Source organism: Pezoporus flaviventris, unplaced genomic scaffold (assembly GCF_033815535.1).
Source record: "Pezoporus flaviventris isolate CSIRO_AGI_PZ_B2104156 unplaced genomic scaffold, CSIRO_AGI_Pfla_v1 ptg000006l, whole genome shotgun sequence".
Lineage (NCBI taxonomy): Eukaryota > Metazoa > Chordata > Aves > Psittaciformes > Psittacidae > Pezoporus > Pezoporus flaviventris.
In genome coordinates, this window is record NW_026892554.1 from 18,445,009 (window position 1) to 18,469,293 (window position 24,285).

The following is a 24,285-nucleotide window of genomic DNA, read 5'->3' on the forward strand; positions in this document are numbered from 1 at the left end:
CTGCAGCATTTTAAATGTTAATATCTTACATACATAGAATCATGGAATAGTTTGGGTTGGAAGGGTCTTCTAGTCTAACCCCTCCTTGCAATGAGCAGGGACATTTTCAACTACATCAGGTTGCCCAGAACTACATCCAGGCTGGCCCTGAAGTTGTCCAGGGATGGTGCATCCACTACCTGTCTGGGCAACATGTGCCAATATTTATTGGTCTCATTGTAAAGAATTTTCTCCCCATGTCCACCCTGAATCTCCCCTCTTTTAGTAAAAAGCATCACCCCATATCCTATTGCAACAGGCCCTGCTAAAAAGTCTTTGCTTCTGTGATCACTGTGAAGATATAAATATATATAAAGAGTCACTGGGTATCAGTGAGACTAACACCAGCCTTTGAATCTCATAGCTGTGCAAGTTCTTTAGTGAACCCAGATTTGAACACTAAAAAAATCCTAATAGTTAGTATTCAGTAATAGTACTGGTGTATGGACTTCTATCTTAAAAAATAATGCTATCTTGAAAAAGAATGTCAATGGAAATGGTAACATCCAGCCCATCTTTAGTTGTAATCATATACATTTTACAACTACAGCCAGAACAACTAACACACCCACTGAGTCTTAAGAGACAAAATCTGCAGCTGTAAGGAACCAGTTTATATATTTATACTGCCACATGAAAGGAAAGAGATGGACAAAGAAGCAAATTGTCAACAAATGTGATTTTGCTCTATATATACACATCAGATGGTAACATGAAACCAAAAGCTGACTAAAGAATAATTGCAAAAAACCCTTGTTCCATTATTATGCCAATTAAATTTGCACATCAACAGTAATACTCTATCAAACTGAAAAGTATGTTTTACAGGCGATCCTGGGGAACCTGTGATGAATACACTTTCTCTATTCTTGTGAAGGGTTCATTTTCACCAAAGACCCTGATTTACTCAAGCACAGCTTTTTAAAATCAAAAGATAACTTGATGACCTAGTTTCACTTTATAAGGGGCATTTCTTGGCAGATCATAACCTAATTTGTTTTATCTGGTATCGCATAATTCTCATGAAATGCAGTTGAATCCCACTTTGACTAGAATTTTAGTACAAGGAAAACAGTTAGCTCTGCCATAGACAAATCCTTGTATAAAAAAAGCAAGTCATTATTTCATATAAAATCCTTTATTGCAATACTGTCTAGAAGACAGCCAGGGTAAACATCAGCTTGTTTTGAGGGCACATTAAATAACATAGAGGGCTTAATCCCACAAATGACCAAATACAAAAAGAAACAGCTTGCAATAAGCCCAGTAATATCTGATATAAAATATTTATGCTCTACATTCTCTAGGTTCTGCCTATTAGGAAAAAAATTACAACCAAATTTATGTAAAATACAGACCGCTTATTTGAGTAAGCCCAGAAAAGGTTACACTTGATCAATGAGTTTGATCAAACAATGGAGGGGTTTGTCCATAGCCCAAGCACAGCTTCTGTGCATTTCCTACTCAATGGAATTGCTTCTCAGTGAGAAATGCAGTGCACTGAGGCCAGCGTACAGCTCTGCTGCCACTGTATTGCCTTAAGTATCTTTAAAGAGCATCACTCAAAACACCCTAAAACGCCTGTTCATTTTCTTTACTTGTTATGAGACTTGACCTCCAAAACCCTGAACACTGTCTAAAGATAATTTCTTTGAAAAGCTTAATTTTAAGATGTTCTTTGATTGCAATGAAATACATGTTTTTTTCTGATTAAAACTTAACCTCTTCCCCAGCCAGACCTTGGTTAGATTTTGCATTTTGTGTAAAAAAAAACCAAACAAACAAACAAGTAAAACTCTGACCCACAAAGCCAAACCAAACCACACCAACAAATAGTCACGTACTCTAAAGGCATAAAAGTCACGAGTCCCCAGGAGAATTCATTTCCTTTCGAGGCTAACTTTTAAAATAAGGTGAAACTCAATGAGGAAACCAAAACTTACAAAAGCCTGATTTCCAAACACTTCACTAAACTTATGAAAACAAAAAGCTGCCAACTAGAACACTATCTTAGTAACAGATATGATCTTAATAACAGGTGACATGCCAAGGTGTTCAGAGATCTGCAGCTTTCTAGTCTTTAATTTGCCTCTATTTCATATAAAAGAAGCTGAGAAGTTTAGCATTATCAATTCCTACTGCACATCTCTTTTACAGTTTCAACTGGCCACCAATCACAAGTCATAATGAAGAGTACTAAAAATACTTGTTTACTAAAGAAATTGAGGTAATTTTGTGGGTAACCAGCTTTACAATTCCTTAATTTAAATGTAAAGGTTCTGCTAAGGAGTGCCTCTTCTATATGATAGTTTACATGCAAAACCAGTTTATGCATAGGCATCTCAAGAAGTTTAAGACAAATCAAATCAGGTTATCTATTTATTTAATATCATATTAATGATTTGAGATTTATGCAAGCTAGCTCTTCAAGCAGGTGGTTTGTCTACAGCTTAATCTTTACTCCTGAAAACTAATGCCTTCATATGGTTTTACCATACTTTAAGTGCACAAACGTCTCAGTTCTCCATCGCAGCATCTCCTATGGATCAAGAGCTTAAAACATCATGCATTAAAAAAATAAAATAATAAACACATCATTACTAAAGTAGTATTTAGGTGCTATAAGCTCAGAGCAATTTTTGTTGAAGACAGAAATGGTAGAAGTTACAACCAGATAACACAACGGCCAGAAATACATTCCGATAAAGAAATGTTAAGTCTAACCATGAGGTGAGTGAAGTTTTGAAGAGGCTTCTAACAGAAACTGGGGGGAAGTCAAGAAAACCCAAACAACTATATTACAAAAACAGATGGAGTCGACTGTTTTGCTTCTGCCATCCTGATACTATGGATTCTGTAGCCCTGAATATTATTGTGAAGAGAACAGCACTAACTTATAGACATACGAATGCCTGGTTCTCAGATGCTGGTACATAGTGCTTGGTTCAGAGGACCTAGCAACTCAACTTCTGGGTCAAGAAGTTAGAAACCTGCATTTTAAACATTATGGAACCATTACCTCATTCTCTCTTTTTCTAGTCTGAAGTAATTCCACAAATGAGAAAAAGCCAGCTAAGACAGCAGGCTCCAAGTCAAACAGCTGCATTTGTACTACAGCAACCACACAGCGCCCCAGAAACCAGGAGAGGGGAGAGCTCTGCATGTCAATGGCTACAGCAGTGAGCCCAGGATCCCTGCATTAAGAGATTGTATGAGGAGGTATGCAGGAACTAATGGATTAGAGGCTAACCACCCTCCAACTGAGGTCTTGATCTGACTGTTCACAGCACAAGGCTAATACTTCTTCCTAACAAATTCTAGAGGTTTTTGTCCTCAAACTTCTTATCTTTTTGTACTTACCATATATAACAAGTGATATTACTATTCAAAAATTACCTAGCACTATAGTAATGAACTACAAGTCTGCCTGTAACAGAGAAATCCCACAGGCTAACTCAATCCACCGGACCTAACTGCTGCCAGGCTTCGAGATCAATTACCCAGCATATGAAAGGCAGGGGCTGCAAAAGCCATTAGGGAAAGGCAATTTCTACATGAAGAGTAGTGAATTAGGGATGACATTTCAGCTTTTGCACTTGCCAGTTTATGTCAAGAAGATAACATTAATTACATTTGGATTTTGTTTTGTCTCACTGCAGTTGTGCTCTGTTCTGTGTTCAGTTTCATTGTTAGTAGGAAGACAGACACTGGTATTTTACAGATCTTTGACTTCTCTCTTGCCTGTCTAGCAGGGATGTAAAAAAACAAAAAACCTTTTTGGATCTTAGACTACCAAGTCTAAGACTGTTAACATAATATATTACAGTGTCAGACTGCTGGTGAGGGTGACATGTGCGACCAAGTGGAAATTAAAGAAGCTCCATTTTTGCATTTCCTAGAAGAAAATTTGCAAGAAAAAGGATGGGCATTTCATAAAAGCATTTAATTTATGCCTTATTTTCAGCATGGGGTGACATTTTAAAGCATTTTAGTAAATAACCCTAGCCTGACTCTCTGTGACTAAATATCTACACCGGTGAGAAGTCCATGTTAGCAGTAACTCCAAAGAAAACTGGTATTTAAAGTCAGTTTCTACTTCAAGGTCTTGAGCCACAGATCCTGAAGGTAAAAAGAAAGTTATTTCCTTCTGTATGCACTAGATCTGTCCCTTCATTATCCGAAGTTAAACTAAACCTTGATTTCCTGAACTGTTAGTTCTATGTTTATTGCTTCACATAAGAACAGAGCAGTGCAGCCAGCCCTGTCAAGCTGCCTCCTCCTTCAGCACACTTCATTCCATAGATTGCCTCACCATATTTTAAGAAACTTATTCAAGACGCCCACTGTGCAGCTTCCTGCAACCCATCGCAGTCAGATCTGTGGTGTGCCGAAATCTGACTGAAAACTGGAAATTGTTACTTTTTTTACCCTATGAGAAATCCAGTTGATGTGACTTGAAGTAAATAAAGTACCACCAAAATGACACGCCTGGACATAAAACAAATACTTTTTTTTATAAGGTAAGAAACTGTCACCCAGGAATGGATGCAAGCATAAGGATACCTATTTTGGAATTACATTAAGCATGTTTCTAGGACTTATCCTTTGGAGAAGTTAATTTAGACAACACCTTCCTCCCCTCCCCCCTACTGTCAGCAAAGGCATCAAGGAGAGGAAAAAGAGGTTATTGCTACATTTTCTTCTCTACAAAACGCTCAGTAGAAAGATTCTACTAAAAACTGCCATTTCCAAGCTGATCAGTCTTATTTATCCTGCTTCCTAGTCCAGACATTGAGGATTTGACTCCTTTCTCTGTATACAGAGAAGGGAATTAAACTGAGTATATTCAACAACTCTGCCTTAGACTACTATTCCAGTTGCTGGAAGGAACAGTAGAATACAGGCACGCAGGCTACAAATAAAGTTTTTATTTATTTTTTGGAAAAAACACCCCCAAAGCCAAACAAACAAGACCCAAAGCCATGAACATATGAAGATTGCTCCTTCCCTGCCTCTAACGCAAATTGAGATATCTTACCTGGTAGGCATCTAGCTGTTCATCAGTAAATATCGTTTGCTTATTACCCATCTTAAATGAGGAGTTCTTCCTCTATGCAAATACATCCCATTAGAAGTAGTTGGATTCCTCTGTATTGTAGGCATTTAGGGCACGTATACTCCTTGAGAGTGCTGAAAAAAATCCCAAAGCCTGCATTGAACTGGTTTTGGCTGTACCTGTCCAATGAGGAAGGACGCAGGATCAGGAAATCTTTGCAAAGGCTTGACTTGAGTGTGCCAGGAATGAAGGTGTTAAAATCACATGCAGGTGTCACCCAAAAGCAGTGATGCCATTCTCCATTCTCCCCCCTTTTTCAGATGCTTTCTTAAGAGGCATACAGAGCTTTTAAACCATAAACCCCGAGGAGCCAGTACTTGAAGAAATCAGCTCTCTATTGCCTCAGTTCACACTCCCTTGTTCACTTCAGGACTCTCCTGCTCGGCACCTTCACGTTTCAGAGCAGCTTTGCGTCACCCAATGCCCTCGGCAGCGCAGTCGTATTACATGCACACAGCGCAAACCTAATAACTAGCAAAATGGATTATCAAAGACAAGGTTTCTGCAGCTGCTCTCCCCACAGATAAAAGCACGTCCTTGTCATTGCTTGGATCTAACCTGCACGCAGCTGCTGATGTTAAACACAGCTGGAAGGCGGCTCAAAGCCTCCAGAGCATCCCCACAACATGCCGCGGGGGCTCCACGCTAAATGCTTATCTACACTGTGGTTACAAAGAGCCCCGACTATCAGTGATGTGAGCTCGCTACCAGAAGTGCCGAACTCCCAGGTATACCAGTGAATGCAAACATTCCTTCTCACGTTAAATAAATATATTGAAAAATAAATAAATCCGGAGGATTAAAGTAGTTTAGACAGACACTAATCTGACTCCTGAGGCTCCAGCAAGCAGAGCGGGAAAGAGAAAAGGCTGTGACTGCAGCCTAAAGCAAAGGTAAAAGGTACCGCTAGAGGGCACAGTGTATTTCAACTATTACAACCCTGATTCCAGGTTTCCGGGGAAAACTTAAAAATAAAAGAAATAAAAGAACGTGTAAGAGATGCAGACAGAGACAATGAATAGTTATCGAACATCTGCAGAAGGATAAGCTCTTATAAGTAACAGGAGAAAGAAGGCTGAGCGGCAAAGAATGGAAACAGAGAGGAAAGGTGTGCTGGAGTCAGTTTCTTTGGACTGCTCACTTGCAGTTTGTGCACGCCAGGAGAGAGTGAAACTCTTCCTACGTATGTATTCCTATGTACAGCTCTGCCAATGGCCATGATCCCCTCAGCAAGTTAGCATCTCTAATAAAAACACCTTGTCCTTTTTCCTACAGCTTCTAATGATCCTGACCAACAGCATTGGGTAAACAGCAATTCAATTTGCCTTCACATATAAGAACACAGAACAAACATTTAAAAATAATACTGAAAGTAAATCTATTGTATACAAACTAAAAACTGTCCTATGAGGTGTTGGATATGTACTCAAAACCTCCTGGGAAGTGCTGAACCACAGACTGCTGCAAGAGCACACTTCTTTAGATTGTAACATTTAGAAATGCAGATTTGATTCGATGCAAACCAACAGTGCCCTGAGCATCAAAACCACAAGGTATTACCATAGACGCAGAATAAAGAGCTTGGGATAAGAATGTTTTCACCAAGGCAAATTAGCAATAAGCAGACATTAGCATTTTAACAGTGAAAGAAATGGATTCTACCAGTAGAATATACCGCAGGACAATTTCAGAATAATTTGAGATTAAAAGCTTTTGCAGTTCTGAAAGTTCATACACGTCCTCAGCTCTGAATGAGCTTTATCATTGGCTTTGGTGGTTACTGATCTAATGAAGCGTGTTTCCTATCTACTATCTGGTGGCACTGAAAGGCAAGAGCTAGCAGCTGTTCTCAGTGAGATCAGACCAATACTTAGCCAAGTGATCTGATGAAATAGCACTCTCTTCACAGCCACCCAATTCAAGCTGCCTGTCTATGAAATCAGATTAAATATAAATGGCCAAATTATCTTTAACACCATTATACAGAAGTGAATTGACACCAGGGGGGCATTGGGTTCCATATCTTTTAATCAGGAAAACTGGTATGGCTAAAAGAGCTAATTGCTTTAAAAGAGTTAGAAATTCTTGCTTTAAAAGAAAGACTCAGTTTACCAAAGGAACTGCACCGACTGGGTAGATAGACAGAAAATAAAGTGTTTTTTAAAGTCTGCTTTCCATGCTCTGGAGAGCATCTTTTATTAGTAAATAAAAGTGTCTAGATTTTTAATAAGAGGATTAAAATACTGATTGCTGAGGGCTCACTATATTAGCTAGCTCTTCTCAAACGTGCTATAATGTTAACTATTTCACTGCAAAATTGAATTACTATAATAACTGGGTAAAATTTAAAGACAGTATAATGTATAAACTCTTTTTCACTCCTTTCTGTTTGTATGTATCAAAGATCAGATAATCTTTCAGTTTTCTCTTTTTTACTTCTTCTATCTGCTTGTATTTATCAAAGATCAGTTTTATTTGCCGGTTGGGTGTTAAGCAATATTTACTCCCAGTGTAAGCTACTGCAATAAATCAATACTTTTCTATGTGCGCAGCAAGACCTGACCTTAATGCTGTCAGCCTTCCATCACACTTGACTGTGTTTCAGTTTCTCTGTTTGCCAAAGCAAGTGATTTTAAGCTATTAGCAACACATAGCACAGGGCATCTTGCAGTCAGTGGCTAAGTCTGCTAAGGAGGACAGTATATACACAGTAGTCTTGCCATTATACTGTCCATCATACCAGAGAACATGGTGAAGTAGTCACTGTTCATCTGCTTTAACAGTTTGATTCATGGAGCAAAAATCTGCTACCAACCACATACACAGGATTTAGTATTTTATAGCAAGATGTCCATCAGCTGCAATGAATGGCTCAATACCCACCTAAGGCTGCACTCTGAACTTGTTTCCACAGCCACAGCTCAGGGAGTGGGACAAATCATGCCAGCACTTCTAAGCACCCACAATGCAGTGCCCTTTTCTGAACTGTTGCTAGCCATGGCACCAGGTGACTTTAACCTGGTGCAATAACCTCCAACAGACAGGTTGGAGGTTATTAGATTGCCTCTGTGAATTATGCAGTGAGAATTTGACTGTGCTTTAACGGTGATCACTGTTTGCCCTGATTACAAAGCAGAAGCTCTGTCCTCCACTGACACTGTGGAAATTCCTCATGAGACTTTGGGGCTGTTTTATTTACTTTAAAGCTATTCACAATTCTGTTTGCTCACAGGTAAATGAGGAATGATAATGTTCACCTACATTAGGTGCTGTGGAGCCATTAAAATGCTTGTGAGTTAAATCCTTAAATAAAGATGCTACAGAGCTTAGTAACATTACCATTGTAATATGCTACACTGTCAAAATTTGCCTCTTATTTAATAGTTATTGCAAACTATAAATACAAGATTAACTGTAAATATACAGTTACAAAGTACAAATCCTAAAATAAGTGAAAAAGAAAGTTTGATGCTACTGCAGTACATAAGAAAGTTGCTTTTCCAGCACACATGCAACAGGAGAATGTTTAGACCCCACTAGACTTGTCTGAAGTGCTGGGCTGTAAGAGAATGCTTCATGGGACCAAGCACTGCCTTACAAATGACAACACAGAGCTGGAAGAAGATGCAAAACTCATAGCCCTCAAGCACATGAAAGGTGCAGACTATCTGCCTGAACTGCATTTGTTATTAGGATCCAAACCTTTCTGTAGAAAGTTTTCAATGCTAAAGCAAACAAACAGAATTTGTGCTAAATTTGTTGTATTTATATTGTTATCCCTCTATCTTAATAAAATACGTAAGCAAAATACAGTATCTTAGAAGATGGAGGTTTCTGACTGCATTTCATTAAGCCTAATTTCAAGTTAAAAAGAAGTAACTTTTTAAAGATGCTTTATAAAAGATAATGCTTTGCATCAGGGACAAATTAATAAAAAAAAATACGGTTTCCTGTGCAGACTAAATTGAATTTATTTCCTCATATAGAGTCTCAGTACACTGATGACCAGGGGAAAGAAACTACTGTTACTTCTACATAGACATCTGTTTCCAGGCAAAATAACTACTGCATTGTTCAGCCCTTCTCTAACAGATCCAAACTAGCTACTGCTAATGGCATAGTATTGTACCATTATTATGGTAGCACCTGTAAGACATAGATCAGAAACCTGCTGCAGCAGCTGTTAATGTATGTAAAATAGAATTTCTTCTCTCCCCTCAATTCACAATCTAAGAGTAAATCCAGATACAGAGTAAATGCAGATACAGCCAGAAAATAGCAGGTATGCACTGGTCAGCTTAGTATAGCACATAATCAACTTAACATCCATGGAGTCCTTTGGTAAGCATCATGGCTAAAGAAACAACAATTATTAAGAAAGGAGTAGAACAGATGTATACAGATAGTGAGAAGCAGTACAGTAAAAACATCAAACATTCAGCTACTGTGTCCTAGAAACATCGTAGGTCAATCTAAGATAGGAGCAAGCCTCAACTTACAAAAGGTGAGGCAAAAAAGCAGAGAACAGTATGTGTAAACTCTGGAAATCAAAACATACATGTAATGGGCTGTACCAACAGAGGAAAAATTGCAAGTCCCTATGGTGCTCTGTCACTAAAAAAATAAAAAATAAAAGTGACCCTCCCCCAGAAAATAGGGGCTACTAATGCTGTATATTGTCAAATGTCAGTTCTGAGAACTTCTATTCACACTTTTTCAGACAAAATGTGAACAGACAGTCCTTAGTTTTCAGGCACATACAGGACAGAGGTAAGTGGAGGTAAGACATACAGGTAAGAGGTAAGTAAATGGAAAAGCTGCAAGTAATTTGATGACTCTATCACCAAAACCTGGCGTTAAATTATACCAAGACAGAACCTGAAGCTTTATGTTGCCAAAGCATAAGAAACCAAAGTTAGTTTTGGTTTTCTTTTAAAATGTCTTTTAAGCTTAAACTTCCAGGAGATATTAGACTCATATTTTATATCACCCTTTGCAGCCACTGAGTTTAGAAATCCAGTCTTGATTTTGTAATCAAAGCTGAGAGCCTAATTTGTTGCTGTAACTGTTTGAATTGATAATGAAAGAGTTGACATAAATTGACTGAACAAGATTGGAAGCAATGGCAACACTGTTACTCAGACAGCCGAGCCTACCACACCACTGTCTGAGCAGATCATACGGAAGGTGGAACTGTTACCACAATTTCACAGGTACAAAAGTCTTTTAAAAGTCAGATAAAGTGATTATTCCCGTAAGTCTGAGCTCAGACTGCCTCGGTTCTAGCTTGGTGCTTTAGTCTCAAGTATATAGAATCAGACTGGTCTGCGTTGGAAAGGAACCATCCAACCCAATCATCCATTTCCAACCCCTGCCATGGGCAGGGACCCCTTCCACTAGAGCAGTTTGCTCCAAGCCCCTGTGTCCAACCTGGCCTTGAACACTGCCAGGGATGGGGCAGCCACAGCTTCTCTGGGCACCCTGTGCCAGCGCCTCAGCACCCTCACAGGGAAGAGCTTCTGCCTAAGAGCTCATCTCAGTCTCCCCTCGGGCAGGTTAAAGCCATTCCCCTTGGCCTGTCCCTGCAGGCCCTTGTCCAAAGCCCCTCTCCAAGGGATATAACACATTCCAAGCTCCCTTACCACCCTCAAGCACACAGAACAAGGATTCCATGGCTGCTTGAAGCAGGACTTCAAGGCCGCAGACTACTGCTGTGCCCTGGCGCTCGGGAAGGCGCGCTGCATGGCCCGCGGTCTCCCGCCACCACAGCCTCGGCGGAGCCTGCAGCTGACACACAGTATCAGCAACGTGCTAACAAATAACGAGACAAACCCCAAGTTTTGTACTGCCCCTACACCGACAGCTTTGGGTTTGACACTTTAAAGCGCATGGGTTGCTTCATTTTTTTAATCTGCTGCAACAAATACCTGAGACTGTTGCTTTTTAATGACAACCGCTCCTTCCCATAGACGTCCCAGGTCTAGAAGCTAAGATTTTACAGCGGTACCAAACGCTTCTGAACCGCTTTGGAACGCCGCTATGCAGATGCCATAACGGTACCTCCTCAGACACGCACCGGGCTCTCCGCAGCGCCTCAGGCACCATCGAGAGCGGGGGCTCTCCGGCACCATGCTCTCCGGCATCATCTCCTCCGGCAGGGCAGGGCCGGGCCGCGGTACCTCAGCGGGGCGCGGGAATGCAGGCTCCCCTCACCCAAAAGGGGAAGAGGAGAACATGCCGGGCCGCAAGGCGCCGCGGAGGGAGCTGAGGTACCGCCGGGGGCGGGGCCTCACGGCTGCGGGGGCGGGGCCTGCCGCTCTCCGCGCGCCGGTTCCGGTCTCGCGGCGGGCGCGGGTGTTTTCGGGCCTCACCGACCCGCGGTGCCCGGGAGCATCATGGCCGCGGCCGCGTGGATGCCGGCGGTAAGCGGCGGGGAGCAGGGACAAGCACCTTGCCCGTGTGCCCTGGGGGCGGGCGCCAGACCGGGCTGCGCCTGTGACCTTGGCCGCGGCTCGGTGACGCCCGAGGCGGTGCTGCCGCGGGGGCGATCGCCTGCAAGGTCGCGGTGGCGCCGGGCCCGGGCAGCGCCGCCGAGGGCGGCGGGGTTGGCGGGCCCGCTTTTCCCTCATCCCCAGGACGTAGCCCCGCCACGGGTGGGTGCCGGGAGGGCCGTTACTTCAACGGCCGCTGCTGCCCAGGGGAAGGGCCGCGGAGGGGCCCGGGAGGTCGTGCCGTAGAGGTCACGGCACTGCAGGCCGCGAGGGGCCCGGGCCCGGCGGCAACGGACGGGCATGGTGTGCCTGCAGCCGGGCTTGTCCTGCCCTGCGTTCCCACAGCGAAGGCCGCAGGACGGGTGCTTGTCCCTGAAGGAGGTGCCGTGCCTGTCACTACGGAGGCTGCTGTGGCAGTGCCTGGTACTGTCTTCGGCAGGCTTCTGGCCTCCCCTCGGGGATCTGCTGAGTCCAGATGTTAGGAGATGCAGCCCTATTGCGGCGCTGCTTTTTGCCTTTAGTAAATGGCATTGCTTTAGCGCCTTTAAATAGTATAAAATAATAATAGCCCGTGGGGGCCAAGTCATTGCAGAAGCCTCACTTCATGTCTGCTGAAATGCGGAAGAACTGGCAAGAGGGTTTAATGGCAGAACACATCAAGTCTTTCTGGCCTGATCTCTGCTAGCATTCCAGATGTTGAACTGAAGTGTGATGTACCAGGCCCAGGATTTCTGGCAAGCTCGACTGTTCCTTTCCAGGGCTACTCTGGAATTTGAATCCTGACTGTGCATGCAGGAACTGTACCATGAGGGCACTTACACTTGTGTGTTCAGTGCTTTCATTTAGTCGCTTCAGCTGCTGCCTCAGATTCATGGCTTGCTGCGATGAACCTTGCTTGCCTGTTGCAATGACCTTCTACATGTCATGTCAGGTCACAAGTAAAAATAAATTCTAGCTTAAATTACTTCTCCCACAGCATTCATTACAACATCCCTGAGAATTGCATTGTTTCAAATTGTTTCTGTGAGTGAAAACATGGTTTGCCGCCTTTGCCATACAGCTATGTTTAAGCATATGTGTCAGTAATGATAAGAGATTGGAGAGGAGTACAAATTGTCCAACACATTCCAGTCTAGCCTGATAGCTGCAGACAGGAATGTGGCAAAGTCCTCCAAGTGCTGGCACTGGAAGTTTACTGACTCCTAAGTCCCAGAAGCATGAAAACCCTGGAGAGGAGGGTAAGGTTGGGAGGCTGTGTTTTCTCTGCACTTCAGTATTGGTACTGGTACAACTAGGGATTTTGTGTGTGGTGCTCAGCCAGGCAAGAGCTCAAGCTGAGATACCATGCCAGTTGTGAAGCTTAACGCCAGTTTGGAATATTCAGGTGTCAGAAGGAGCGATTGTTTGACTAGGCTGTGTCGACTTGTTGCTGTGATGGATTTTGTCTTTAATGTGCATGTAATTCTGCTCTTTAAATATTGTTGGGCAAACAGAAGACAACAGCACAAAACCTGCTGATGTGGAAGGTGGAAGAACAAAACCCACCGCAGTCTGAATGGAAGAAGTGACACTAATGCAAAGCAGTTTTTAAAACATTACTTAGAATGCATACACTGTCCACCCTATTGCTAGTGAAAGTCTTTGACTTTTCACTTGGCTTTCCATGAATCTTAATCCTTAGGATATCCTCTGTTTAGTCAGAGTTACCGCAACCTTACTTCAAATGCGTAGTATGCAAGGACTCACTGTTGTGCCATAACCTTACCTCACCTCAGGCATGGTGCATCCTGGGTTTACCTTGTGCTAAGAATAATCCCAGGATGTGCCAGTGCACAGAAGGTTAGAGAGTAACATGGCAAAGTGTTCCTTACTCGTGTTTCATCTGGATCTTTATACTAACTTGAGATAGGGGGTTTGAAGCAATTTGATTTTAAAATGCAGATTTGCTGCAATACTGTTAACTTTGAAAAATCCAATTTGTGTAATAAAATAGCATCTTCTTGTTTTATATCCTTGCAGGTTTCTCGATTGCTAGGTGCTTTCAAAAACCAAAAACAGGTGACCAGAAGTTTTAGTAGTGCTGTGAGTATAATAGTACCATTTTTCCTTTCTTTTTAAGAAGTTTCTCAAGAAAGCGGTTCAGAAATTTACTTTTATAATATCAATGTTGTTATTTTTACATTCTCAAGAGATAAGGCCTAAATAAGTGAGCATACATGCTCTTAATGCCATGCTGGATTCATATTGGCTTACTGTCTTTGGCAATCGCATATTAAAACCTAAGTGATAATACAAAAGGCTCCAGCAAAAGACAGAAGTGGTATGAAAACTTTTCACACAATCTGGACATGAGCCATCTTCTGAAACTCATCTGGCATTGGGCAAAGGAGACAGATTGTTGAGAAGCTTCTCATTTTCTTTCCTTTGCAGACTTCCCTTCAGGCACTACATTTACTGTTGCTTTTAGAATACCTCACGCTTAAAGTTGTGCCTTCTCAAGGTTCTCTTTGAAGTATTTTAGATGCTAGTGGCATATTTCCTAGTAGATGTTTTACCTTCTTCACGTGTTTGAAGTGCCCATAGACCTTTACTTTCCAGTGAAGGTTGCCCTCAAAATGGCTCAGGCAGGGGCAGGGCTCAGCACCACAGCATGCACCCTTAAGCAGGACTTAATTTTAAAGAGGAACTATGGCTTTTAATTATAAGCTTTGTAGAACAGCATGTAGAAGACCTAGAAATGAGACTGAGGGTTGCTCCTATCTTATACAGTTTGAAAAGATTGTAGAAGGTGGGACACCCTGGTTCTGTTTTTACCATAGTCCCGTGTCAGGTGAAACATTCTCTGGCTCAGTTGGAGTCCTAAGACAGCACGAAACTAGTCTTGAGGCATTCCATCAGCTATGTGCTTGCTCAATAGCAGGGTTCTTGTACCTGAAGCTCTGCTGCTTTTGTTACGTACAGTGAATTTCTTTGGCTCACATTTGTTAAAATACCAGTCAGTGTATATTGAGATTCTGAGTATTTTGTGTGGAGCAGGATGGAAGTAGATCTTGTGAATTGATTCTAGTTCTGATGCTGCATCTGAGCTGCCTTTTCTGGTAGGTAATAATGAGCCCTGACAAAACTGTTGGGAGCATGGAGGATTAGAGTGGCGATCATCATCTATTTATGTTTTTTTGATCAGAGCAGAGTACTTTCTTTCCCTGTTTTTCAGTGAGCCTAAGCTGTGCAATTTAGTTCATCTGTTTGATGATGATAAAAGAAACAAGACTGAGAACATTATAGCAGGAAAATAACTGGGTATTGTTAAAAATGGGTCTGAGATTTTAAGGAAGTTACGTAAGAAGTTTGGATATGCATGAGATTTTTTTTTTTTAAGCTTTTCATAATTGTCATCATTTCTAGCATGTTTCACTATTATGCAGCATGTTGCTAATACTGGAGACATACGGGTAACAGAGCCATAACTAGGTAATAGTTCCTCTTCCAGATTTCAAGAAGGCAGCATGCTGAGATGGTTTCTTTCAAGGAATACTGATCAGGAACCTGCCCTTCAGGTTAAACCTCTGTGTTTTGAAATAGCAGTAGATAGTAGGCAGATTTTTAAACAGTTTCTCAACATATCTGCATGCTGCCTTTGCAAGCAAGCCAGTCATCCTTCCTTCTGTCCAGTGCTGCTATTCTTCATAGTGCTTATTTGGTAACTGAAACTTCCTTTTCTAGTTCCTTGTTTCTTACAACACATGAAAATGTTTTCTTCATGGAAAACAAGCATTCATTTGTTGTGCTACTGATATTTCTATACCTAGGTACAAACAGTAACTTTAATCCCAGGAGATGGCATAGGACCTGAAATTTCTACTGCTGTCATGAAGATCTTTGATGCTGCCAAAGTAAGTCATATTAGTCTTGCTGTAAGCATTATAAATTTAACAAGTAGTATTAACTAGTCTTGTTTAAAATGTTTTGTTTTTAACTTCCAAACGATCAAGTCATGTTTAAGCTATTAAAACTTCTTGACAACAGAAAGTCAGAAGCTTCAGCTAGTAAAAGATAGGATTGGGATATCAAGGCAGGGCTTGAAACTGTTAGCTGGCAGAGGAGTAGACAGCAAATGCTGTATTCAGTTTTGGAAATATGAACTCAGTATTCATGGGAAATCATCTTGTTGATGAAGTGATCCTGAGCAACTGAGAGAGGTTGTTCTCTTGTTCGTTGTGACTTCCAGTGCAGATGAAAGCATGTGTGACAGAGCTGGCATGTTCTTAGAAATCTAACTGCTGCACTGCTGAATGTACTCACTTCAGTGATATGAAAGTAAAGTATGTCCAAGAACTCTGTTACTGCCTGTCTGAGGAACCTCACCAGAATTTGTCCAGTTTCCTTGAAAGGATATAGCGCTCTTTCAGGAAAGATGCCTGTTAAATGGGTCCACATTAGTAACAGCACCAAGACATATTCCTTTCTGTAACAGCTATACAGCTTGAACTGGGAAAAAGTCAATTTCTGTTTATCTAGGAAGACCTTGTAAGAGTTTTGGTTGTTTCTGGGGAGTCAAGCAGGAGGGGTAGAGGAGTAAAAGCTAAGTTTGTGCATGAATGCATGCTTACAATACTTTATCAGATTTGTTTGTTTTAAAGGGGATTCTCTAGTGTGTTACACTTACATTGGTTCAGTTTGCAAAGCCCTTGTATCTTTTCCTTTATGGTCCTTCCTGATGAGCCTGTCTCCACTTACAAGTGGGTGAATGGAACATTTGCGGGTTTTCAGCTAGAAAACAGATATATATCTGTTAGGTACTGTCTTCCAGGCAGTATGGATGACAAGTTCTCAATGAATTCAGCTTTCAAATATTTTGTCTCTTGTACACAAGGAACTCAACAGCTCTAAGAACTGGAAAGGTGTAGCATGTATATTGCAATTCTGAGGATTGCTGAGTATATGGCACCTGGGGAAGCGTCATGGTATTCAGGTTTATGATGATGTGTTGCTCATACTATTTCATTTTCACTTAATTACATTTTAAACCAAAATGTTTCTTTTCTTACTTCAGAAATCTCATGGTTACTCTCATTTACCAGAGAAAAATTGTTTAGGAAGGCCTGGACAAATTCCTTACGCACCTTTTTGTGAAAGGGAAGTTAAAGCTTGAAGCAAAAGTGATGATATTTAAGTTAACATAGACTGAATGTGTTTAGACTCCTATTCAGTGGGAAGAAAGGAATGTTACAGCTATCCAAGGACCAGGAGGGAAGTGGATGATTCCTCCAGATGCCAAAGAATCCATGGATAAAAACAAAATGGGATTAAAAGGTACATTAAAAGGGGTTAATACAAATATATTAAATACTGTTGTTTTTATTGTGACTCTGATTTAAAGCTGAAGACCTTCATTTGCATAATAAAATGGCTTATTATAGGGGACAGCCTGTCAGGTAATTACAGTCTTCTGTAATTTTAAAACCATCCTTCTTTTTGAAGCCATAATTTTCACAGATCTTCTAGGAAATACATTAAAAGCAAGTGTTGCTATAAGCCAGCCTTTGGACTCTGTGCAGAATGCATTTCTAATGATAGTATTCAATAAGTATATTCCTAGTGGTGTTTTGTTTTTGTTGTTTTCAGTCAAAAGCTTTTGTAAAAACTGCTGTTCCATGCAAGGGTGGCAGTTCGGCCTTTAAAGAGCTGATTAATATCACTGTAATAGTACTCAATAGCACAGAGAATTGCTGTGGCATTTCAGCAGAAGGGTTCAATAGGAACTTGGAGATCCTCTGTTAAGAGTACCACTCTAGGTTACTAGAGTTTGAGCTCTGAAATTCATGAAGGGATTTACCTTCTCATTCATTCTTGCATTTGTTTTTTACCTTTTCCCTTTAGGGCCTTTAAAGACCCCAATTGCTGCAGGACACCCATCCATGAACCTGCTCCTGCGTAGAACCTTTGACCTTTATGCAAACGTCCGTCCCTGTGTCTCAATCGAAGGGTACAAAACCCCTTACACAGATGTGAACATTGTCACAATTCGAGAGAACACAGAAGGCGAATACAGTGGAATTGAGCACGTGGTACGTTGCTGGAAGTGGTGTGTTTTCTGTGTTTCATGAAGGATAACTTTGCCCATCTCAGTGGCCTAATACTAGGAGGTTCAGTGGTGTTCAAGTTTGCTACCCATCAAAACCATCAGTGCGATTACTGTCTTTCAGATTGTTGATGGTGTTGTGCAAAGTATCAAGCTGATCACAGAAGAAGCCAGCAAGCGGATTGCAGAATTTGCTTTTGAGTATGCCAGAAACAACCAGAGAAGCCATGTTACTGCTGTGCACAAGGCAAACATTATGTATGTTGACACTTCTTCTTGAGAAGAATAACAAATAGTAATATGCATTTAATTATAAGTAACTTAATTGCCCCTCAAATGTATAACTTGTGATGGTGTTACTGGGAGTAAGTAATGAGGCAATCCTAACCCAGTATTGATAAGACTCCAATATCCTAATGTTATTATTAGAAAGTTTGTAGTAATCCTGTGACTTGCCTTGCAAAGGTCTTGTTTTAAAAAGAGTCTTAAACTAGGAAGATGAGTTTAAAAACTGAGGATGAAAAAGGCACTTTGTACTGAACTGAGTTCTAAGAGGTGATATTATGTGACACCACCTTTACAAACTCAGGAAGCCTTTAGTAAATGAACAGGATTCATCCTGAGAATCAATGTACGCCTGTTAAACAACTGATACAAAATTATTTTAGGAGGCAATTTGAAAGGCAGAACTGCTCTGACAGCAATATATTTAAAAGATTATTTAACATAAGGGATAATTAGTAACAAATTTTCTGCTAATTATGCTAAGAATTTAATCTACGTTTATATACGTCTAATCCTCTGTTGCATGCAGTTTTCTTTACCTTCAGTATTGCTTTTTAGAACAACTGCAATATTCTCTTGCTTATTTAACTGCAGGAGAATGTCTGATGGGCTTTTCTTGAGAAAATGCAGGGAAGCAGCAGAAAACTGTAAAGACATTAAATTTAATGAAATGTACCTGGATACTGTGTGTCTGAATGTAAGTATTGATGTGTCTTAAACGTGATTAGTTTTAATTTTAAATTCTTAACCTTAATGAAAATATACTTCTTTCTAGATGGTTCAAGATCCATCACAGTTTGATGTGCTTGTTATGCCAAACTTGTACGGTGACATCCTCAGGTATGGAGATTGTAATTTCAAGTACCTCAGTGTATAGAGTGCTGCTGCTTTCCAGACAGTTACTCAGGTTATGTGCTAGCCAGATGGATGATGATTTTATGCATTCAGAGTTTAAAACTATACCTCAAACTTTAAATGAGCAGAAAGGATGCTCTTATTACACTTCAATTATTACTATATTGTTGGGAGGAACTGCATGATGAGAATGTGCTTCTTAGTTTAAAGTTTCTGCTTATGGAGGCTATTAATATATTCACATGGGCCAGAAGAGAAATTTCTCCAAATATGTGAAGAATTTAATGGCTTGAACTGTAATAAAGAATGCTTAGTTAGATTTTTGGGGGGAAACTTTCTAATAGTAAGCACTAAAATAGTGTGAGGTGACTGCACGACCATGATGTTTACAGCAAGCTAGCCATACAGCTAAATGATAATGCATAGTCACTGAAGAATGAACCATGGTGCCTCTTAATACCTTGCCAGCTCTTGTTTTATGTATTGTATTTTTCCTTATTTTCAAATTAAATTGCATATTTGGGTAACATTAACACTAGAGATACTTGATCTCTTGAAGGCAAAATACATCAGAACACTGTTTCCATTCTGTTAAATGCTTAGGTAGAGTGTAAATTCAATTAAATGCTGCATGTAAAATTAAGTATCTTAATTTGAAATTTTAACATAACATTACTTCCCCTTGCACCTCCAAGGAGAGATTTAGAGAACAGCATGAATTAGAATTTACATCTTAGAACCCATCTCCTGCATTTGTACAGATAACAAAAGTAAAGGTAACTTATGTACAAGAAGAAATGCCTGCTGAGCTTCTCTTGAAATGGCACTCTATGATAAGGCTGTTTGTAACCTCTAAGAAAAATCAGACTCCCAGCTAATGCTTCTTGCATTAAAAACTGTTAGAGGAGTGGAGAGGGCCGTTACAGCAGCTGTCAACCAAAGGAGATCAAATCAAATGAGTCCCATCAGTACTATTTCAACTCACTTTATCTAATTCAACGTCACTAATTTTAAAGGTTTGAAGTTTAAAATTTTAAAGTTCTCATAGAAATTCTGGAAACAATTCCATAGTTCTCAGCATTTTCAATAAATGTGTATTCTTGAAGAGGGCACTTGAGTCACTGAGGGTGGTCTCACCTGCACTGCTTTTTTGAAGTGTGAACATCATGCCAAACAGGTTTCTCGGACTGAATAGGTACAGCAGGGAATCCCTTACCTTGAACCATTAAATCCCTACTGTGACAAATTTAGACTGTATCCATTTTTTTGTGCCTCCAGCCTATACAACTAAAGCTAATTGGGTTATTTTAGCTTAAACTTGAAATATTATTCTGCAAGGTCATCCAAACTTTTCTGCTTGTGAGTCCTTGCTTAGCTAAGTTGTAGGCAATAAAACAGATTGCTAAAATACCAGAGTTTTAAGAGCCTTGTTTATCTGTATGCTCAGCTTTGAGGGTACAGGATGACGACTGTAGGCACAGTTGTTTTGTTCGTCCCCATGTTAAATCTGGAGTAAACCACATGCAAAGTGCTTGTGTAAATTGCTTGTGTCTGATGATATCATTATGTCAGACTTGTGGGCTGTTTAAGAAAGAGAGGGGGAAAGCCTGTCTGGTGTCACTGGAACATATTCCATAAGCCAAATGCAATAAGCTTTAAAACTACTAGTAATTCATCTACCTAATATCAGCTATGTTCTAGTATTTGGAGTTACATCTTAATTTTCCTTTATTAAACTGCCCCCTGCTATTAGTTCTACAAATTTACAAATTAGCCACTTGTACTCCATTGGAAAACAGCATCTGTTCTTCCCAGTGCTATTCTCAGGCTGTGGGTGTATCAAATAAGTTCTTGTTGCAATAAACTGAGAAAAAAGAACATCTGAATACCTTGCAAAGAAGCAACTGTATATGGAAAAACTTGTGGGTTTGTTGTTTTTTGTATCTCCAGTGACTTGTGCGCTGGACTGATTGGGGGTCTTGGAGTAACACCAAGTGGCAATATTGGTGCTAATGGAGTTGCCATTTTTGAATCGGTAAGTTGTCTTCTGCAAGGTACAGTGTTAACAACTGATTTGTCTCAACTGGAGAATCTAAAACTTCCATGACATACAGTGTGGCTATCATTGAATTAAGTTCTGTGTAAAACTGTTCTTTACTGTGAAGATGCTGAACCTTTACTCAGAGAGAGAAGGTACAGTATGTATTACATACACAGTATGCATTACACATAGTTTTTTGCATGTCCTTTTACAGACACTTTGTTTTTCCTTTGTTTTGTAAGATAAATACACTCTGTGAAATAGAACTTCATGGGCACAATTGGGAGATACTAGGTGACTTAGTTACTCCTTTCTGATGCCTTTGAATTGAACTGTTCTGGTCTTTCCTATCTGCTTTCCGCTAACTGTATCACTGTGAAGTAAGTCCTATTTTAACTCTCTTGTATGAGGATTATGTTTCAGGTTGCTTGCATACACTTGAATTGCCTAGACCATTTTAATCAGCGTTATTGACATCATAACAGATAGGTTCACTTTTATTTCTAGGTTCACGGAACAGCACCAGACATTGCAGGAAAAGACATGGCAAATCCAACTGCCCTTCTGCTGAGTGCTGTGATGATGTTGCGTCACATGGGACTACACAAGCATGCTGCAAAAATTGAGACAGCTTGCTTTGAAACAATTAAAGATGGAAAGGTAATCTAAGGGTGTGCAAATAAATGCACTGAACTGAAATCATATTCTATCATAGCAAAAATTAACTTTGAACATTACCACTCGAACAGTGTGGTAATGGAACACCACCTGCTCTACTGGCCTGATGCATGAGCAGTGCCACTGTCCTTCTCTGATAGTAATTTTATTACCTTTGGTGGTATTAAAGCTGCCCAGCTCAGTAATAAGGATAGGCTGTAGCATTCCTTGTGTCTCAGTAATGCTCATCTTATATTTCCACAGCTTTGTTAACTCTCAAAGCTAGGACTGGATGTCTCTTTTCCATGAAGGGGATTAGAGATTTAAGTAACTAATGATGTTCCAGTAGTGACGTTTATAATGTATACAAAAGACATATATTTAAGTCTGGGTCCTGAACTGAAGGAGGCTCATTTGTCTTTCACAGGGTTAGTCCTCCACTTCTTTTACAGCATTTCAGTCCTGACTGTGGTATTTCTGCTCCTCTTTTCAGTTCCATTGTTTTCTTTTTTACCTTCTAACTGCTTTCAGTCCTTTTTGGGCTACAAATAGGTTTTATCCAGTGTTTACTTTTTCCCCTTAAGATTGAATGCAATTTCCCTTTGGCAGCAGGTGTCTCCAGATTAGAGACTCAAATGGCATATTCAGGGACACACATGCTCTGAAACCTGACTTGAATTTGTCCTCTTAAAATTGTTGGTTCACTCATCTACTTTTACATCCACCTTTTCAAACATAGCTGGAAAGATTCTGAAGATTGCAGTTAAAGAGGATTAGCAGTTAGGCTGGTTCAGTTATCTTAGGCAGGAGCTTCAGAAGCTGCTTTGTAATGAAAAGTGACAAGGATGCTTAAACAAAAAGCTGTCATCATTTCATAAGTGGTCTGTTTGCAGCTATCTTACTGTGTGTAGGAGGCAGTTAAAAAATATCTAAACTTACAAGTGAATAAAGAGGTGCTCCTGTAAAGTTCCCATTTACTTCTCTGGAAATGAAATATCCTCCATCTGCAGGTCAGTAACTGTATGGAAGATAACACAGTGCAAGTTTTGTGACATGGCTACTTGTTTACTAGTTACTTAACACCAGTATGGTTATATGCTCACAATGGAGAGAATCTTTTTAAATTGGCAAAAAAGCATAATGCAGTTAAAAAGATAAGATCCTAAAATAATAACCTTCATTCCCTCTCCTGCTTTCTGTTTCTCCCTTTCCCTTTCCCCCAGCCATTTAATTAAGATCTCTGTGTGTGTCATGTAAGGGGAAAACTCGTGATTTTAAATTACCTTCTGGAGTGCTTTAATCTAGTGAGGTAGGACTAGCAATGTTGCCCACTTCTTTCTTTATTTCACTATCTTTATGCTGCCAGATAGGAGCTGCACTTGATGAAAAGCTTTCTTTAACTCTGCATTTTCCATCTCTTAACTGAACTAAGCAAACTGAAAGAAGTGTTAACATTCAGCATTAAGAGCTATGTGTGCTTTTTCTGGGTAGGTTTCCTTAACAACAGACAGACATTAAATTAAACAACAACAACAAAACAACCCAAAACCCATACAAATTCCCCCCAAATCAGTTAGTTACCTTTGTGCTGAGCCTTCATATATAATTTTTACTTCCAAAAGACAAAGTTCCTATTGAAAACTTAATAAAATCAATCATTAATAATGATTAATAAAATACTTAATGATTAATAACACTGTTATTTGGACAAGGGCCTTTGGAGAGCTTTGGCCAAACAAATTTTCTTCCTGTAGTTAAGATAAAATCATGTGGAAAACTGATAATATGTGATGCTGGCACTCAAGTTTTCTTTACCTCCTTCAGTCAGTACAGTCCTTATTGATGAAATCTATATTGATATGGGATGCAGAAAACATCAAACTGGATGTATTCCTCCTCACTCCTATTTAGTAGTCACACACAACATAGAAGAACATCATCTAGAACTGTTCAGACAAGACCAGCCCTGTAAAACAGTTTAGTAATGGGTTTTCTTTCTTTCTTTCAGGTCTTGACAAAAGACTTGGGAGGTAATGCCAAGTGTTCGGAATTCACAGAGGAGATCTGCCGCAGAGTAAAGGACAAAGACTAAATTTTTCTCATACTACCTGTAATAACTCCAAAAGGACACAGCACACAAAGTACATTATATATGATATCCATACGCGTATAGTTTGCTTGTCTCTTGAGAGCAAACTTTTTAGTTAGGGCCTCTCCATTAATAAAGTCAGTCCAAATGGCTATGAATGATGCTTGTGCCTGCTTTCAGTGGACTTGAAGTGTTTTGTCATATTTATTTTTTTCTATCTGGTGAACATTTTTATGTCAGTGAATTCTTTCATTGCCACTGGAGCTGTTCTACCATTTCCCATTTCACCTGGAGGTTTTTACTTTCCACAAAGAAAAGAAAATGCAAATAAACCAGTAATAGAATTAGTGAAATATAAAAGCACCTTAATGGTTAAAACCTACTTTATTGATCTTGCTGGAATTTATGAGATAGGTTTTCAGCCTAACAGGAGCACATGATGACCTGCATAGACAGAAACGGGTATGAAGTAACTAAAAATGGCAATTTCATGTTAAAAGCAATGAAGAAACCACTTTAGATAGTCTGGTAATTCATGAAGTATAGCCTTGACTTCCAAGGGCACGAATTTTAAAAGCCCACAACCATTTACCAGCCAGGGGTGAGAATTAATGAACTAAAATTATTGTT

At 40.1% G+C, this 24,285-nt stretch overlaps 2 protein-coding genes across 7 annotated transcripts in view; one reads left to right on the forward strand and one right to left on the reverse strand.

Annotated features, from left to right (window-relative positions):
• The window catches only part of CIB2 (calcium and integrin binding family member 2), a 45,424-nt gene extending 34,123 nt beyond the window's left edge, over nt 1-11,301 (reverse strand). Inside the window, exon 1 of one of the 6 annotated variants that reach the window (XM_061447219.1) lies at nt 11,216-11,301. In XM_061447219.1, the coding sequence (XP_061303203.1) occupies nt 11,216-11,301 (86 nt within the window). The other 5 variants (XM_061447225.1, XM_061447221.1, XM_061447220.1 and 2 more) reach the window with 5 other exon arrangements.
• A 121-nt stretch (nt 11,302-11,422) lies between these two features.
• IDH3A (isocitrate dehydrogenase (NAD(+)) 3 catalytic subunit alpha) lies at nt 11,423-23,845 on the forward strand. The gene is made up of 11 exons (XM_061447217.1): nt 11,423-11,577; nt 13,666-13,728; nt 15,456-15,539; nt 16,845-16,959; nt 17,527-17,714; nt 17,853-17,986; nt 18,608-18,710; nt 18,789-18,853; nt 20,819-20,903; nt 21,417-21,569; nt 23,575-23,845. The coding sequence occupies exons 1-11, from the start codon at nt 11,551-11,553 to the stop codon at nt 23,656-23,658; spliced, it is 1,101 nt and encodes a 366-aa protein (XP_061303201.1). The 5' UTR covers nt 11,423-11,550; the 3' UTR covers nt 23,659-23,845.
• Nucleotides 23,846-24,285: the final 440 nt, after the last annotated feature.

Bases quoted from the DNA above. Each gene is read 5' to 3' on its own strand.
- IDH3A (XM_061447217.1), top strand. From the start codon at position 11,551: ATGGCCGCGGCCGCGTGGATGCCGGCG. The intron at 18,711-18,788 runs GTAAGTATTGAT...ACTTCTTTCTAG, and splicing joins TGGATACTGTGTGTCTGAAT to ATGGTTCAAGATCCATCACA. The intron at 18,854-20,818 runs GTATGGAGATTG...TTGTATCTCCAG, and splicing joins TTGTACGGTGACATCCTCAG to TGACTTGTGCGCTGGACTGA.